Source organism: Pseudochaenichthys georgianus, chromosome 8 (genome assembly GCF_902827115.2).
Source record: "Pseudochaenichthys georgianus chromosome 8, fPseGeo1.2, whole genome shotgun sequence".
NCBI lineage: Eukaryota > Metazoa > Chordata > Actinopteri > Perciformes > Channichthyidae > Pseudochaenichthys > Pseudochaenichthys georgianus.
Window position 1 is genome coordinate 22,574,757 of NC_047510.2, and position 17,405 is coordinate 22,592,161.

The 17,405-nt window shown below is 42.7% G+C and overlaps 2 protein-coding genes across 2 annotated transcripts; one reads left to right on the top strand and one right to left on the bottom strand.

Moving 5' to 3' along the window:
- Window positions 1-397: 397 nt before the first annotated feature.
- trap1 (TNF receptor-associated protein 1) lies at window positions 398-12,303 on the top strand. Its single transcript, XM_034089090.2, has 18 exons — window positions 398-594; window positions 1,846-2,064; window positions 2,175-2,257; window positions 2,587-2,727; window positions 4,517-4,588; window positions 4,691-4,851; window positions 5,076-5,185; window positions 5,261-5,334; window positions 5,836-5,991; window positions 6,168-6,288; window positions 6,392-6,461; window positions 7,755-7,902; window positions 8,004-8,189; window positions 8,635-8,773; window positions 8,856-8,941; window positions 9,051-9,196; window positions 9,310-9,382; window positions 11,733-12,303. Exons 1-18 carry the CDS (start codon window positions 477-479, stop codon window positions 11,832-11,834), a joined length of 2,205 nt encoding a protein of 734 aa, XP_033944981.1. The 5' UTR covers window positions 398-476; the 3' UTR covers window positions 11,835-12,303.
- Window positions 12,304-12,488: 185 nt separating this feature from the next.
- LOC117451017 (MAPK regulated corepressor interacting protein 2-like) lies at window positions 12,489-17,405 on the bottom strand. The gene is made up of 5 exons (XM_034089091.2): window positions 16,896-17,405; window positions 16,739-16,808; window positions 15,909-16,048; window positions 14,428-14,514; window positions 12,489-12,894 (listed from the first exon to the last, which is right to left on the bottom strand). Exons 1-5 carry the CDS (start codon window positions 16,945-16,947, stop codon window positions 12,824-12,826), a joined length of 420 nt encoding a protein of 139 aa, XP_033944982.1. The 5' UTR covers window positions 16,948-17,405; the 3' UTR covers window positions 12,489-12,823.

Sequence of the window (17,405 nt, forward strand, 5' to 3'; positions counted from 1 at the left end):
GTAAAACTCATTTAATATTGACTGCTTTGAAAAAACGATTCCCAAATAATAACGAAATATAAAAAAGGCAGAAAAATAAGCCAGACTTCGCAATTTATTAAATAATCGTTTCAGTTACAATCAGCATTAACTTGAAACATAATTATAAAAAAATTCCTCAGATTTGATCAGATGACCTTGAAGGTCAAATTAACTGAAATGTATCAATGACCTAATAAAGGAGGGTACTACATTGATACATATTAAGTGCTAGTATGTTTTTTTCCAATGCATATAAACTACATTTTAATGTACACCTATATATCTTTTTAAATTACATTTTAGTCTGTGTAAAATGTTTAACTTTACATCAGGCAGTGTGATGAACACCCTAATTACGTCATTACATGGCGCCGTCGCGGGTCCTTTTTCGCTAACATCGTCCGGCGTGTGTCAGTCGGTCAGTCGACTTGTCTTATTGTCCCTTGTCTGTCAACATGTCCCGCTGCCTCGCGCTGGCCCGGTTCGCCCTCGGTTCCTCGAGGACCAACTCACGGCTGACGTCATGTGTGCGAGGACTCAGCAGCGGAGTTACCTCGCGCTCGTTCACTGGAGGTAAGCTGTGTTTATGAGCCGAGTTAGCTCCCATGCTAGTTGATGACAGCTGCATGGATGTATAAAGTGATGTGAACTCTGCGTCGGATGATGCCTTATTTACGTGCTTACAGTGCAAGTCCACGAGCTCCTTGTGTTGATAGCTCACTTAGGAGGTACACAACTACAATATGAATTAAAACCAAGGGGTTGCTTATAGAACTCAGTTATTACATCATCACATCTCTGCACCTGCAACAGATTGGTTTTAAGGGATTTTGACTGGTTGTCATAACAATTAAGACAGGCGGCATGCCGGCATCAATATCCAACACTTTGTCACCTAGACGCAACATCAAATACAAATCTTAATATACAGGGTTACAAGGTTACAGGAAAACTCCTAGTTAAGAAGGTAAAGCGAAAGGTTTCCGAAACCTTTGTAATAAGAAAGATGATAACCTGTACCCTAATGTCAATAAAGTAATTGGTTGCTGTACTCAAATGTATGTCCTTGATGTGAAAAGATCCTTTGCAAACATGACTCCAGTGTCTCTCAGTCACTGAAACAGCTGGCATCACTAAACAGCTATCCTAAAAGGTTTCTCATATACTTTGCTGTAAAAAAGAGAGAGTAGTATCATATCTATTCTTCACGCTTTTTTACTGGGTCTTAAGATTGTTCTCTAGTGTAGGTATCACATTTATGGTAGTGTTTTCGAAATACATTTAAGGCAGGGGTGTCAAAACTGCGGCCCGCTGGCCATTTTGAATCGGCCCTCAGCAAATTCAAAAAGTATAATGAAATATGGCCCACAAATGAAACTTGTGCTTGTATTATATTGTACCTCTTAAATATATATGTGAAAATATATTACACAGTAATATTCATGTTGAAAACATTTTTCCAAAAGCCCAATGACTTATTTACATAACGAGCTTTAAATAGACTCTTCATATTTCATCTTATTATACTCACTCTGAGGCTTCTGTTTTAAGGGATGAGTTGCCAACGAGATAAATGAAACCCTATAGAGAGCTGTGATGTAGGCTGTTTTTTTCTTAAAGCATATTCATGTATCAAGCCTAATTTACCTACATTTTGCTAACTTATAACTTAACTTACGAGGCAATATACCTCCTATAAGCGGCCCAGCCCTTCGTATATTTTTCTGTATGTGGCCCTCGGTGAAAAAGGTTTGGACACCCCTGATTTAAGGCATCCAAAAAGATAACAATGTAAGTGTCAGCTGACTCCCCTCTTGCCATCAGACCTGCAGGCTGGACAGCAGCGGGGGTGGAGCAGTCGGCCCCCCTTGTGGAGCTCCCAGCGACCCGGCCTGGGCTTCAGCCAGCAGTCCTACTACAGCACCCAGGAGGCGGAGAAGCAGCCTGAGAAAGAGCTGGAGAAGGAGCTGGAGAAGGAGCTGGAGAAGGAGCCTGAAGAGGAGCCTCTGCACACCATCATCAGCGACACTGAGGCTGTTCAAGGTGCCGGAACAGCTGCAGACATGCAACTCGCTCAAAGACAATGACAAGCTTCTGATTTGTTAGATTTAAGATAATCTGAATGTTTTTTTTCTACCCCATGATTCATGCAGGTGACTTTTCCAAACATGAATTTCAGGCTGAGACGAAAAAACTGCTGGACATTGTTGCCAGGTCCTTGTACTCCGAGAAGGAGGTTAGTGGTATATTGTGTGTGTGTGTGTTAGTGAGAGAGAGAGAATCAGAAACACCTTTATTACCAGGTAGGTTGACACGAGGAATTTGACTTGGTGTCTTGGTGCATACATAAAGTAAAACAAAAATGTAAAACACAGATAGAAAACTATTTTAAGAAAACTATAATAACATACTAAAATATAGCAGTATTTACATTGTAAAAAAACAAGATATTGTGTGCATTAATATAATGCATAGAGTCTGTCAGAGAGAGGAATAGCATACTATTTAGCTTGATTGACCTTTCAGATATAACCTGTAACTGTTCTCCTCCTTCCGACCCACCAGGTGTTCATCAGGGAGCTGATCTCCAACGGCAGCGACGCTCTGGAGAAGCTGCGCCACAAACTGATGACGGCAGGCGGAGAAACGGCTCAGATGGAGATCCACCTGCAGACTGACAGTGCCAAGGGCACCTTAACCATTCAGGTATAACCATCGCTGTGTTAGATAGGTCTGCATCAATTGTGGTTGATACTTAAAGGTGGGGTAGGTAAGTTTCAGAAACCGGCTCGAGTTCACTAAAATTTGAAAGTACACAGCCGAAAAGAAACCGCCCCTTCCTTCAGACTTCCTTACAGAGCACCTCCTCCAACACACATGAACGTGCACATGACTTAGGTTGGCTATATAGTTCAGGGGAATTGTAAACCATACAAAACAGATAATTACCTGTCCAAGAGAAAAAGAGCGACCACGGCGTCAGATTTCAACTCGGTGTGTATGGGGTTATTCCCTATCTTTATTCAAGAGCGTGGTATTTAAATTTGAGAGCATACTTTATTGATTTCCTTCACTCAAACCCTGTCATCGCACCAAAGACAAACCAAAGAGTAACCGCCCTTACGGGACGCTGTAATAAGTAAAGCGAACGCACCCGCAAGGACACCTGGCCTCCTATTGGTTGAGGGATTTTGACAGGATTGTTGCACAAAAGTTTCGAGCGCGCACAGAATAAATCTGAGAGCAGAAAAAATCTGTAAGCAGCAATATATCTGAGTGCAAGCGTACAGTTTGAGCAGAAGCAGAGCAAATCTAGCAGGCACTATTTGAGTGCGAGGACCGGGTTTGAGGGAAATAAATACATAAAGTATGCTCTCAAATTTAAATACCACTTGAATAAAGATAGGGAATAACCCCCATGTGTTCCATCAGTAGTCGCCATCGTTGAAAAGCAACTCCGATATTGACTCTGGTTTGAATTCTCCTAGTTTCCACTTTGTTTTTGTTCCTAATTTGCTCCGTTACATTATTTCTTTTACCACCAGTAGACGATGTTGAACCTAACTCTGCCATGGTGAAAGTGGCCGCCTGTTGCTGGCGAGTCATTGAAGTACTGCTGCAATGCACGCCCAATGACGGCACGAGATACATTTGTGCGTGCACGAGATGGAAGGCTGACAGACAGGGCGGCAATCCAATCCGTTTAGCCGGGTCGTGCTTTTTACAGTACCATGGCTTCCACAGATGAAATTTTTTTATGGATTTTTTGTCAAAGCACTTAAGATATTCATTGCTATCGGGATGTTAAGAGCATTCCATGGAATATAACATATCTCGAGCCGGTTTCTGAAACTTACCTACCCCACCTTTAATGCAAGACATTTTCAAAGTTGTATGTGATTGGTTAAGAAGATGTGTTATTACATAATACGCACGCCTTTAACAAATGCAATAATAGCAATCAAGATTTTACTAGTGTCTGTTTTCACCAACTACTATCCAAAAAAGGAGAAGAGAGAATAATAGTTAAAAAAAAAAAATCCCTAATCAGTATAGATGAGAGGACACCGTACAGAGGGAGCGAGAGGTAGAAGCTCGAAGCCAAAGGGTGGCCCAGAAGATGTCTGGCTGAAATTGGGAAAGAAGAGTGGAGATAAATGAAAAACATGGTTCATCCAAATGTTTGCAAATGTCAGTGGATACTCAAGTGTGAAACATGTTCCTGCAGTGAACAAAGGCTCAGGTAGACTGTGGCCGTTTCTCAATGTCGAGTAAAGCTGCTCCAGAGCCACTATTTCAAGCATACTACGTCATCGAGTGGCGCCGAATCACTGTTTAAATGTCCAGCATACTTGTGCTTTCGCAAGCCTCCTCCACATTGAGAAACGGCCTCTGGTTCCTGGGCTGTTTTTGAGATGTTTCGCCCCCTGGTGGATGAGTATTGTACAGTTAGCTACAGAGACTGTAAGTGACTGGGGCTCTCTGTGCTTTGCAGGACACAGGAGTGGGGATGAACCAAGAGGAGCTGGTGGCCAACCTGGGCACTATCGCCCGCTCCGGGTCAAAGGTCAGTTTGTTTATATACAATGAACGACCCAATGAATGCATTAGTTTATGAATGTCACACTTTTGTTATGATGAAGCCATAATAATCATTCCTTCCCTGCAGGCCTTTTTGGATGCCCTGACCAACCAGGCGGAGGCCAGCAGCTCCATCATTGGTCAGTTCGGGGTGGGCTTCTACTCCACCTTCATGGTGGCTGACTCGGTGGAGGTCTACTCGCGATCAGCTGAGCCCGACGCACCCGGATACAAGTGGTCCTCTGACGGGTGAGAGGGGGGCGAGGGATGGGGAGGACAACATTTTATATCAAGAGTGGGAATGAAAGTGTTCTTCAGTGTTATTGTTTTCTGCAGCAGAACAAAGAATGTATACACACATCTGTCCATCACTGGCCCAAAAACATAGAGTAGAAGTGCATCCAAACTAAAACTAGCTATCTGCAAAACGAATTTGGAAATAAAAACAACATCTCTGTCATTGTCTTCATCAGCTCTGGAGTTTTTGAGATCGCTGAAGCCACCGGTGTTCAACAGGGAACAAAGATCGTGCTGCGCTTCAAAGACGACTGCAAAGAGTTTTCCACTGAGGACAGAGTCAAAGGTATAACTGCTGTTACTGCGGTGATAAAACACATGCGTCACTCCATGAGCTAACTAGCTGTTGTTTCTCTTTCAGAGGTTGTAACCAAGTACAGCAACTTTGTCAGCTTCCCCATCTTCCTGAACGGGCGGAGGCTCAACACTCTGCAGGTGAGCCTGTGACTCTGCGGCTCAATGTGACCTTACTCAGAGAAAAAGTCAAAAAGGTCATCATCGTGTAAAGACGGTTGAGCTCGACCAGTGAAGCTGTTTTTGAGCAAACCCTTCACTTGAACTGTGTAAACATTAGATCTGGGTCAGGTGGGCTTTTGAAGCAGTTACAACTTCTTTCATTTATAAACAAATTGTCTGTGTTGCCTCTGCAGACTTATATTAGGCTTTATTTGAGTTCCTTTCTGTACACACTGGCACAGTTTCAAATGAAATAGTCTCAGTATTTACAATATATTCACACCTAGGTGGACGTTCTTATTTAGTAGAATAATTTTGATGACTTGACCACAATGCCGCTATTGTGAATGTTAAATATGGTTTGTTAACTGTTCATTTTGCAGTCTGAGCTGAGGAGTACTTCTAAAGTTAGAAAGCACTGTAGTAAAATGTTATACATGTATGTGAAATATGTTTGGTTTGTGCTCTGATTCCCCTCAGGCCTTGTGGATGATGGAGCCTAAAGAGATCAGTGACTGGCAGCACGAGGAGTTTTACCGTTACGTGGCCCAGGCCTACGATAAGCCCCGCTACACGCTGCATTACCGCACCGACGCACCCGTCAACATCCGGAGCATCTTCTATGTTCCTGACGCGGTGAGCTGACACTTCAAAGTGAATTTGAACTGTTTTCCGGGCCCCATAATGTGTCACAGCAACCCCTGAAATAACGCCAACCTGTCATGTAACTCTTCCCCCAAGACATTTTGTTTCATAGGTGGTATTAAGTACAAATGAACTTATTTCATCAATCGTTATTTCTGCCCCAACAGAAGCCGAGCATGTTTGATGTGAGCAGGGAGATGGGCTCCAGCGTGGCTCTGTTCAGCCGGAAGGTTCTGATCCAGACCAAAGCAACCGACATCCTGCCCAAGTGGTTGCGCTTCCTCCGAGGTCTGCATCGTTTGTTATACTCTACTGTATTATTTCATGTCGATTTTAGGCGAATCAAACGTTTTTTGATGTTCCAGCGCTGAGTTTGACTGTGTGTGTGCAGGTGTGGTGGACAGTGAGGACATCCCTCTGAATCTGAGCAGAGAGCTGCTGCAGGAGAGCGCCCTCATCAGGTAAAACAGCACTTTTACACAGGTTTTAATGTCTGTGTTCAAGGCATAGTCAAGCCTGTCGCAATAACTACTTTTGTTTGACAATATGTTGTCCCAGGAACAGTTGTGATATGTGTGCAATGTTGTTTTCGAGGAATTTGACTTGGTGTCGTGGTGCATACATAAAGTAAAACAAAAATGAAAAACACATAGAGAACTAGAAAAATATAAAAAATAATAAGAAATATAGTAAAATATAACAGTATTTATATATAAATGGAATGGAATAAAAAGGAATGAAATACGGAATAGAAATTAGCAGTAATAAAAAAACAGATATGGTTGTACATTGTGTGCATGCATGTAATGCATAGTCTATAAGACAGGGGTGGGGAACCTCCGGCCCCCGGGCCGTATACGGCCCGCGAGACCATTTGGTACGGCCCTCGAGGTAATTTATAAACAGACGCAAAACAATTAAAGAAATCTAGACCGCAAAAGAATTAAACAAGCAAGTGCCTGTTTTTCCTGGCCAAGGTCAGGGTCCTTGAACACAACACGAGCCTAACGTGTTATCACGTGGTATATGTCTCGTCTGACAGGGGTGTAGTTCTGACGGAGAGCGCCAGAACGCCGCTCCGGCACTTCCAAAAATGGCAGTACCCATAAGGAGCCGTACACATGCCGCAGTTTTTGCGTGGCTGTGTCTTTAGTTGAAAGCCCAGTGGCATCTGTCATACTGATCATAGAGTCAATAACTTTGTTGTTATTAGCATCTGGTTAGCTAGCTATGCCACAACCGTGCATGTGCATGCATACCGCATACGCGAGTCATGGTAAGATATCTGGATTAAGAGGTTGCTTTTTCTTTGCACAGCATGAAAGAAAGGCGAAATTAATGGGCTGTGCTTTTAGTATTTTTAAGCAGAGGTCAATAATTTGTACGGCCCTCGGAGGATGTTGAACAAATTGAAATGGCCCTTGAGAGGAAAAAGGTTCCCCACCCCTGCTATAAGAGCATACATGTGCAAGTACACACTTTCAAAGAGTTAAATAGGAATGGTACTATTGTATATAATAACATGAAATATCCAAAATAGTCAAATGAAACCACACAACAAAAACAATAAATAAAATGGACTCTGTCAACACATTGTGTGAATCGTAAGTCTTCTAATGGAAACACACAAGCATACAAACACAACTGGTGTAATCACATCATCATATCCTCAAAATCTATATCTATCATTTTTGGAAATATTCACTAACGATGCAATTCTCAGTTCCTGCCTTGTTTTCCAATATTGTCTCCAGGAAGCTGCGTGACGTTCTGCAGCAGCGTGTGATCCGCTTCCTGCTCGACCAGAGCAAGAAGGAGCCGGAGAAATACAAGAAGTTCTTTGAGGAGTACGGCCTCTTCATGAGGGAGGGCATCGTCACCACGCAGGAACAAGACGTCAAGGTAGAGATGCACACAGCTTCCTACAGAGGTGGCCAAAGCTTGATAAATGTGTTGTCTGGAACATGATAGCAGTGTTGGCGCCCCCTGCTGTCTCTCTACAGGAGGACATTGCGAAGCTGTTGAGATACGAGTCCTCTGCTCTGCCTGCCGGCGAGCAGACCAACCTGATGGAGTACTCCTCCCGCATGAAGGCCGGCGACCGCAACATCTACTACCTGTGTGCGCCCAACCGCCATCTGGCAGAGCACTCCCCGTACTACGAGGCCATGAAACAGAAAGACATGGAGGTGAGAGGGCGGAAGCAATGGCATGTGTTCTGTTATGTTCTGTTACACCTTACAGAGGGCACATTATCCACACAATTATTGAGCTGTTAATACTCACTTAACTTAGTTTGTATGTTGCTTTCCCACTTCATTTGGTTTACTTGGTTATGAATCAAATCAAAAACAATGATAGATATCATTTATTTAACATCTTATAAAAACTCTAAATAGCTTTGCTTGCAGTGGACATTTGATCAACTTTTAGGCCTAAACTGAAAACTTGTTTTGTATTTGCTATATTACTGCCCAGATATGTTCATCTATGACACGTCAGCTAATTATACAAGAGTCTGTTGTCGTTAGGCGGGAAGAAAAAGACAACATTTGAGCCTGCCACTATAAAACTGATCATAACCTTGTCATTATGAATGTAAACCGCTGCTTCACGCCTCTGTGGTGTGTTCAGGTGCTGTTCTGCTACGAGCAGTTTGACGAGCTGACCCTGCTCCACCTGCGGGATTTCGACAAGAAGAAGGTGATCTCCGTGGAGACGGACATCGTGGTGGATCACTACAAAGAGGAGAAGTTTGAAGACGTGAAGCCAGGTCTGCCCCCCTCTCGTGTCTCCAGAACAGCTGTCTCTCTCACGGCTGCAGTCCTGACTCCTGTTTGTTCTCTCTCCTACAGCCTCTGAGCGCCTGACCCAGGATCAGTCCGAAGACCTCATCTCCTGGATGAAGAACGCTTTGGGCCCCCGAGTCACCAACATAAAGGTGAAGATAAGACTAGGCCTCAAATGTGTTGAATTCAAATCATTGGGCCGTTGTGTTCTCAAGTCAGATAATGTCACATTGCATGATACATTTTCTCTTCGGCCCGTAGCTGACCCCCCGGCTGGACACCCACCCAGCGATGATCACGGTGCTGGAGATGGGGGCTGCTCGCCACTTCCTCCGCACCCAGCAGCTGGCTCGCACCCCTGAGGAGAGAGCGCAGATTCTGCAGCCCACACTGGAGATCAATGCAGGGTGAGAGGGGGAGAGAGGGAGGGGAAGTAATGGTGGCATGGATTTGACTGAATGGAATAAATGGTGTGTTTTGGTCCAGCTCTCACTATCTTGTTCTTCTTACCCTCTGACAGACATGATTTGATCAAGAAGCTGCAGGCACTGAAGGAGAGCAACTCTGAGCTGGCTGGACTGCTCCTGGAACAGGTACTGTGGCTTAAAGATGCATGTGGGAAACATGTCTTAATATATATATATATAGTTTGCTATTTATGGAAACTCAAAACGTCCTGTGTTATTATGGTTTTATGTAGAGTACAGGCTATTATACGATTCCACAGCACAAGTCTTACAGTTTGTCTTCTAAAGCAGGGGTTCCCAACCTTTATTGTGCCAAGGACCAGCAGATACATTAAAAAAAAATCGCGGACCAGTTGTCAATTTACTCACCACCAGCAGGCAGCAACAGAGGCTAATTGTATGTAACATCCTGAACAAATACTAGAACAATATGCATCCAAAACATATTAACAACGTTTAAAAAAGAACCGGTGATGTTTTTTGGTTTTTCGGAAAACCAAAAAGGGAAAAAAAGATAAATCAACGTTTTGGTTTTGTTTGTATGATTTACGGATAATCCAGTGATGGGAAAACGAGGTGTGTGTGTGTGTGTGTGTGTGTGTGTGTGTGTGTGTGTGTGTGTGTGTGTGTGTGTGTGTGTGTGTGTGTGTGTGTGTGTGTGTGTGTGTGTGTGTGTGTGTGTGTGTGTGTGTGTGTGTGTGTGTGTGTGTGTGTGTGTGTGTGTGTGTGTGTGTGTGTGTGTGTGTGTGTGTGTGTGTGTGTGTGTGTGTGTGTGTGTGTGTGTGTGTGTGTGTGTGTGTGTGTGTGTGTGTGTGTGTGTGTGAGTGAGACTGGCATTTGTTTTCAGGAGATATTATGATAGTGACGTTCGTCCGACAGCATTTAGCACTACATCGAGATTAAGATTAAACTCATTTATTTTGGGAACACCCGCATATAGGCTACCTATGGAGTTAGCCAGATGTGTGTACATGTAAATGACAAACACAGAGCTGAGCAGAACACACACACCATGCGCCTTGGTGACTGGACATCTCCTTCATAAAACTAATAAAAGGGGGAGTAATCGGGCAGTTCGATGTGTGTGGTTAACACGTAGCAGCCTGCAGTCACTCTCAAGCTGTTCTGATGAAGGTAAACAGCGAAGGCGGTGCGTAAAAAGGCACAGCTCTTGGCGCGCTGGTGCTGCACTTCTCAGAGGGCGGAGTTACACGTCCCGCTGCCTCCTGATGCTGCCTGCAGCCATTTCATGAAGTGAAGGAGGTTTTCCTTCTATAAAACAGCTGCGGGCAGCAGATACCGTGAGAGTCCCGGACATGAATTCATAGATCAAGGCAGACTGGTTTCCTCTCCTGTTTTGCCAATCCGGTGCTTAAACAAAGGCAAGGCAAGTTTATTTATATAGCACTTTTCAACACAAGTCAATTCAAAGTGCTTTACAAAAAAATGAAAGACATTAAGAAAATGGTCATTAAAAAGAAAAGCTAATAAAATAAACATAAAGCTCTACACCCCTGGCCGACATGTCCTTAAAATGAAGTCTGAGTTTGAAATATATCTCAAATAATGTATGCACTGCCATTTCCCCACATAAACATAACAGTCTGCAATTAAACGGTTGTCTCCTGTGCGCTCGTCTTCCTACTTGGCGCACCGGTAACTTTCTCGTGCGCACGAGAGGCTGAGACGCCGAATCCCTCGGAACATCATAAAAGCCATTTTCAACGGTTATCTGGTTAAAGATTAACTAGGCTACTGGATGAAATAATATGACTGGTATAGGTGCGAACATTAAACACCTTTTAAAAAAAATATTATGATAAAATATTTTTATATATTTATAATTCTGCAAATATTACGATAAACTCACAGCTATTTCGCGGCCCGGCAGTAACACCTGGGAACCCCTGTTCTAAAGGACATACTATCAATAAACTCTTCCTGCACAGATGAGGCACATTTGAAGCCTGACTTTAAAAACATCTGCAGGAAATGTTTAGTTAATGACAATAGCTTAAAAGGTATAACATGAAACCACAAGCTGGCAGCAATGCTGGTGAACCCGCCATGATTCCCAGCTGCCTCGCAAAACTCTTGTTTTTGTAATGTTGATTGAGTGGCAAAAAGATTACCCATAGTGCTTTTACTAGAACAAACCAGTAGAAGTGATTGGAATAAACCATGAATGAGTTTTCTGGTAAAAAGTTTTCTGGTTAATATGACTGTTGATGGAAATGCACATTATGCTGAATGTAAGGTGTTGGAATACAGGTGTTTGCAGCTCCCCTCACTATTATTTTGTGACTTGCTTGTATTTTGTGATATTTATGCCCACATGGTTGTTTTCAGATGAAACCATTTTCGGAAAATATGATTTATACTAGGAAACATTTTTCACAATTACACCCTATAGCAGAATGCAACACTTTGAAGTCTTATCAGTGCAGTTTTACATCTCTTTATCTACATTCTGCAGATCTATGACAATGCTATGATCACAGCCGGCCTGAACGACGACCCCCGACCGATGATTTCCCGCCTTAACGACCTGCTGACTAAAGCGCTGGAGAAGCACTGAGAGACAGACACTACAGTGCAGACTGACTGGGCGTTAAGCCTCTGAAGGGCGTACAAAGCTGGATGACTGCAGAAGAGAACCAACAGGACTGTGTTCGTCTGGAGCCTTAAAACCACATCTCTTTCCCTCTAGACTACTTCATTGAACCCTTATGGAGAGCACACAAAGGCTTTAAAGAGCAGCTGCTGTGAAGATGAACTGAAGGAAACTTCTCTGTAAATCCCTGTGTGCAGCACTGTTTCATCAGGAGTATGGAGGCAACTCTAATCTCTAGATTCTCATTTCAAAATCCTTGTGAAATACCATGTGTGAAGTGTGCATTAAAGCTTTGAAGTGGTAGGAGACTATTCAGGGCTTCATTACAAATGCAAATCCTTTTTTTGTTAATGTTATGTTCGCTTTGTGGTTTATAAAATGTTAAATACCAGAATGTGGCAATATTTAATGTAATTAAATATTTTTGAACTGGGTCAAACTAGAGTGTTTATAGATGGTGTGTGAGCAGCAGATGTGACTTGTCAGTGGTCAAACATTGATTCTCAACAGGTCAATCATTAAATCTAATAACAAAAGATTTACCCTGAGCATTTATGGAGCTGTTGACACTTTCCTGTGTTCGTAACCAATGTGACGAATGCATTCAAAGATTCCAAATAAAGGATTACTTGAAAATACAACTTTACTGCATTTCAAAGTAACATGACATATGAAAGATGAGAGGAACCTCAACTTCAAGATGTCCTCCTCCAGTGTTCAGTCTGTCGCAGACTATACATTTGTAGACAGATGGATTGTAGGTAAAAGGCAAGAGTTCAAGAGAAGGGATTCTCTGTGGTGTCTTTGCAAGCGTCCCAGCGCTTTCAATCCATTTAAACCACTTCAGGGCATTTTGACCCGTCCCATCTGCCCTGGCGTCCTCTCTGTGAGTCGTCCTGCTTCAGGTCTCACCTCCTGACCGTCCGTCAAGATCAACAAATCCCAGAAGAGTGTCAGGAGAGCTTGTCTATATTAGCGAGGAAACGCTGGGCCCACCATTCATCCAGATCTAAAGGCACGAAATCTGGAGAACAAAAACATAAAACTGGTTAAAAAAAGTCTGTTGTAAAAAAGGTAATTACACCCTACAACATCACTAGACGGATTTGTCATCTCAATTACACATTTAAATCAGTCGAGTACAAATTAATATTATACTTCTGCTCATATCTTGTTTTCTATACTTATTCTATTATCCTAGCACAAATAACTTCCACGTTTACAAAGCTTAATCAGGAGTCATTATAGTGTAGAAATAGGAGACATGACAGTTTATTTGACAGTTCTTTTTGAAATGCCATTGTAATTTTTCTTCTGACTTGACGCTAGTTAGAGTTGCGCCCTCCAGTGGTTAAAGTGATATCTGCATCACTATGTTAAATGCATGGCTAACAAACTGATTATAAATATTTTTATCTTAGTCTATTTTATATTACGTTTCTAAAACTCATTAGCTTAAAACACCCATTATAACAGTTTTAGTCAAATACATCTTGGTGATAGATCACAGGGTGTTTCTCAATGTCGAGGAAGGCTGCTCCAGAGCCATTATTTCAAGGATGCTACGTCATCGAGTCCCGCCGAAGGACTGTTCCAATGTCCAGGCTCCTTGGAATTCTACCGAGGCCGGCGTCCTTCGTAGCGAGAAATTCGAGGCTGCACATGTGTATGTCACTACCCAATCTGTCCCCCCTGCCCGATCTGTACTGCGCATGTGCGAGATGGTCCGCCATATTGGACAACTCCGGACCCAACCCAAGTAGGACACTTGACACAGTGGCTTTTAGCAAAGCTCAAAAATAAAACTCGAGAGAGATGAGTTATTGTTATTACAACTCTTTTTATTGGGTTCTTTTATTTGGGGTTAAGTACATTGTCAGATTAAGTGAGAAATTAATTTAACTTCTGTTAGACAGCTATCATGCTGAATAAATATTTACTGTGAATGTATGGTATATGGCTGTCCAACAGAAGTTAAATTAATTGCATGCCCCCGGACCCCCCTAGAGGATGTGAGGTCCACCCCAAAATAAAGCAGGTTAAAATAATAAAAAATTGTCCCGCATGACCCAAACAGCACACAAAGTATAATGTTAAAATGTGCTAAATATATACACTGCAAAAAACAAAAAGTAAAACTAGCTCACTACTTGTTTTATTTTTTTAACGTAGCTCATCCTAAAAAAGGTTGGAGACCCCTGCATTAGAGTGTAAAAACTGTAACTATAAGTATCTGAAATAAATATGTGTACTGAAACAAATACCAATAACTGTATTGCATTGTTTTCTTATACACAATTACTACTGTCTTTGTCTTTTTCGTCCCGCATTTATTGTGCCCCCCTCAGAAAATAACTGGCCTCAGCCTAGCCCCCCCCAGTCAAATTGGTCTAGAACCGCCACTGGCTACACATCCCGTAAACATTGATGCTTATACATGAAAATCGTGCTTAATTCAGCTTTAACCAGTCAAATGTAAATGGATTCCCTGAAGGCATGAGCAGGAGAGGATGGCGTAGTTTGGATGACAGTGAGGAAGAGGAGCAGCTGTACTCACTTTTCAGGTGTGGACTGGGACCGGTATCTTTATAGTGGACTGCTGCCTGGGCCTCCTCTGGATCCTGCTGCACCACCTCCTGCCAGGCTGAAAACACAACCACTCAGTCAGTACAATAACAAATAAAAGATATGGAATAAAATTAAAACCTTTATTATCATTGCACAAAATTCAAAGATGGAGCACTACTCCTGCAATTAAAAGTCACAGGAAAATCACAAAAACCAAACAACTGGAGCTCTACTATAGTAAGTAAAAAAAAATACATGTAATGTTCACTGTTATAAGAGTCTTTGTTCCACTAGAATAAAGATAAGCATTGCATTCAGATTATTGTAATTATTACACTGGTATGACTGTAATTTTTTCCCTAGAATAAATGTGATTATTGGATAAAACCATTAGGTATGCAATAAATAAAAAAGCAGTCATTATTGAAACTGATTCAATGCAAAATGTACAACTAATGCAATATGTTGAGGTAACATGCATGTTTTGTAGACCATTAACCATGTTATCATTTGGTAAAGCAGATTAAAATATATCTTATCATTATCAAAGCAAAAATAAAAACTATCTGTAGTGTAATTCATTCAAAGTTATATGGTATAAAGAATGTAAGTGGTTAAAGTTCAAATCTAAAACAACCCAGGGTCACACCCACAGCGTCAAACAAGTAAAGTCCACAAGGGCAACTGATTCATAAACCTGTCACACGTTTGTTTTTCAAATAATGCAGCATGTGGACTGGTCACGTACGTGCGTGCGTGCGTGTGTGTGTGTGAGATATTGATTGTATCTCTGCTAGCTGCCTTTAGGTCATGACTTTCAGAGAACTTAAATGGTTAAGTTTATCATGTAGAGGTACTTTAAGAAAATAATTAATCAACCCTGAACAGGAGGGGGGGGTGGCTCCTTTGTGTCCTTGTCCGCTGGAAGACAAGGTTACTGACGTTGTTTATGAGCTGCTGAGGCTGAGCTTCAACATTAGCTCCTAACAGGACATAAAGTGAGAGGTGCTGAGCCTCATGAAGTCTCCCTGACACTGAATGAATGTTAAAAAGAAGTGCACACTTTGAAACTGGGCCAGTGTGTAGAGTTTCACCCAGACCAAATAAAACCATTCATCCTGTCTGATGCCTTTGTTTCCTTTCCTGAAAGCAGACAACGAGACTCTTCCCATGAGGGTATGGTGGGTGCTAGTTAGAGCCAAAACATGCCGTTTCTTCAGCACATGCTCCAGCGTGGGTCATATAGTAGCATATGTGGGTGTGAGAGCATTTTTCTGCTAGGTGCCTATCATGGCTATCAGTGTCGGGGCAGCTGTGTGGGTGAGGCCTGGGAGGGGGAGGTTAGCTTTTAATTTAAACACTTGATCGTAAAACAATGTCATTCAAAAAACTAGGGATGGGTGTCTGGATACAGTAAGACAATAACAAGTGTTGTCTCATCTTGATTTTCCAGTACAGGCAGTTCCTTACCATTGTAGACAAATGTAATGTTTTCCTCGTGCGTGGGTGTGAATCTCTCTTCCTGCTGGTTGTCTGCAGGCAGAGCCAGAGCAGGCTGATGGTACTTCTTACCATTTGGCCGGTTGAAAACTATCTTTGGGGCAGGAAGGCTGTCAGGTAGGAGAAGAAAGACAATATGTCAGAATGTAGTCTGACATAGTCTGCATCAGCACTAGACAACATTTCTAAAGTGTCAGCCTTTTGGCCTAAAATCAAAAATGGTTGGTTGAGTCAGAGATTGCAACAGCTGAATCAAGGACCATGTGCCACCTTGACTTGCCACAAGGTCAAGCACACACACACACACACACACACACACACACACACACACACACACACACACACACACACACACACACACACACACACACACACACACACACACACCACACACACACACACACACACACACACACACACACACACACACACACCCACACACACACACACACACACACACACACACACACACACACACACACACACACACACACACACACACACACACACACACACACACACACATTAAAAGGCGTGAAAACAGTATCTAGACTGAGCCTTTGGGAAGCTACAGTGTGAAGGTGTGTGTTAAATCATTCAGGCTGAAGATCAGACGCTGCTTGTCTCATGTTGATGACGTTTACTGGTGCCAGGACACAGTCATTCAATTATAGTACTTTAACCAAAACAATGAATCTTCTTAATAAACCATATATATCAGATGTTCAAAAGGGACCTATAAAAACAGCACTAGTAGCAGCATTATGGTGCGTTTTCATTACCAGGAGATGTACACTTACTCAGGCATGCCCCAGGACGTTTGTTTGTGCTTGAAGTCGTTTATTTTGGTGTCAACCGGCTGCGTAGGCCCTGGAAATAAAAGTTTACATTTTATTTGAAATGGAAATACACTTGAATACAAGGGAAATGTGTGCAAGTTACAGTCCAGTGTCTTACCTGTCCGTCGCTGGGTGGCCAGTTTGCTGGGACCCCTTGTAATTGTGTACATCCTGCGCAGGAAAAGTCGCCTGTACGCTTTGAGTTTGGCACTTTGGAGAAAGAGTCCAGGAGGAGCAGGCGAGGAAAGACACTTTTCTCAGTCAAGTCGCTCCCCTGCTCAGCTTATCCAGGTGAATTTCTCTCACAAGATTTAAAGACAACAAATCCAGGCAGGAGCTGACATGAGACTTCGCAGGAGGTTTTGTAATAACCACGCAGAATACACAACCTTGCGCCGTGCTCCTCTACCAGTATGTCCAGCAGCCGGGGTGCATTTCATCCAGCGACCCTCCCCTTCACACCTGCCTTCCCCCAAGCCGGACAATAAAACGTAACTCACTTTAATGCAGAAGTGTCTTGCACTGCCACAATGTCAAATAACCTGAAACGGCGGCTGTCATTCATAAGACATTGACCCACGCCGTCAGAGCGCACCACTTCTCTCTCTACGTCCTTACCATGGTCTTT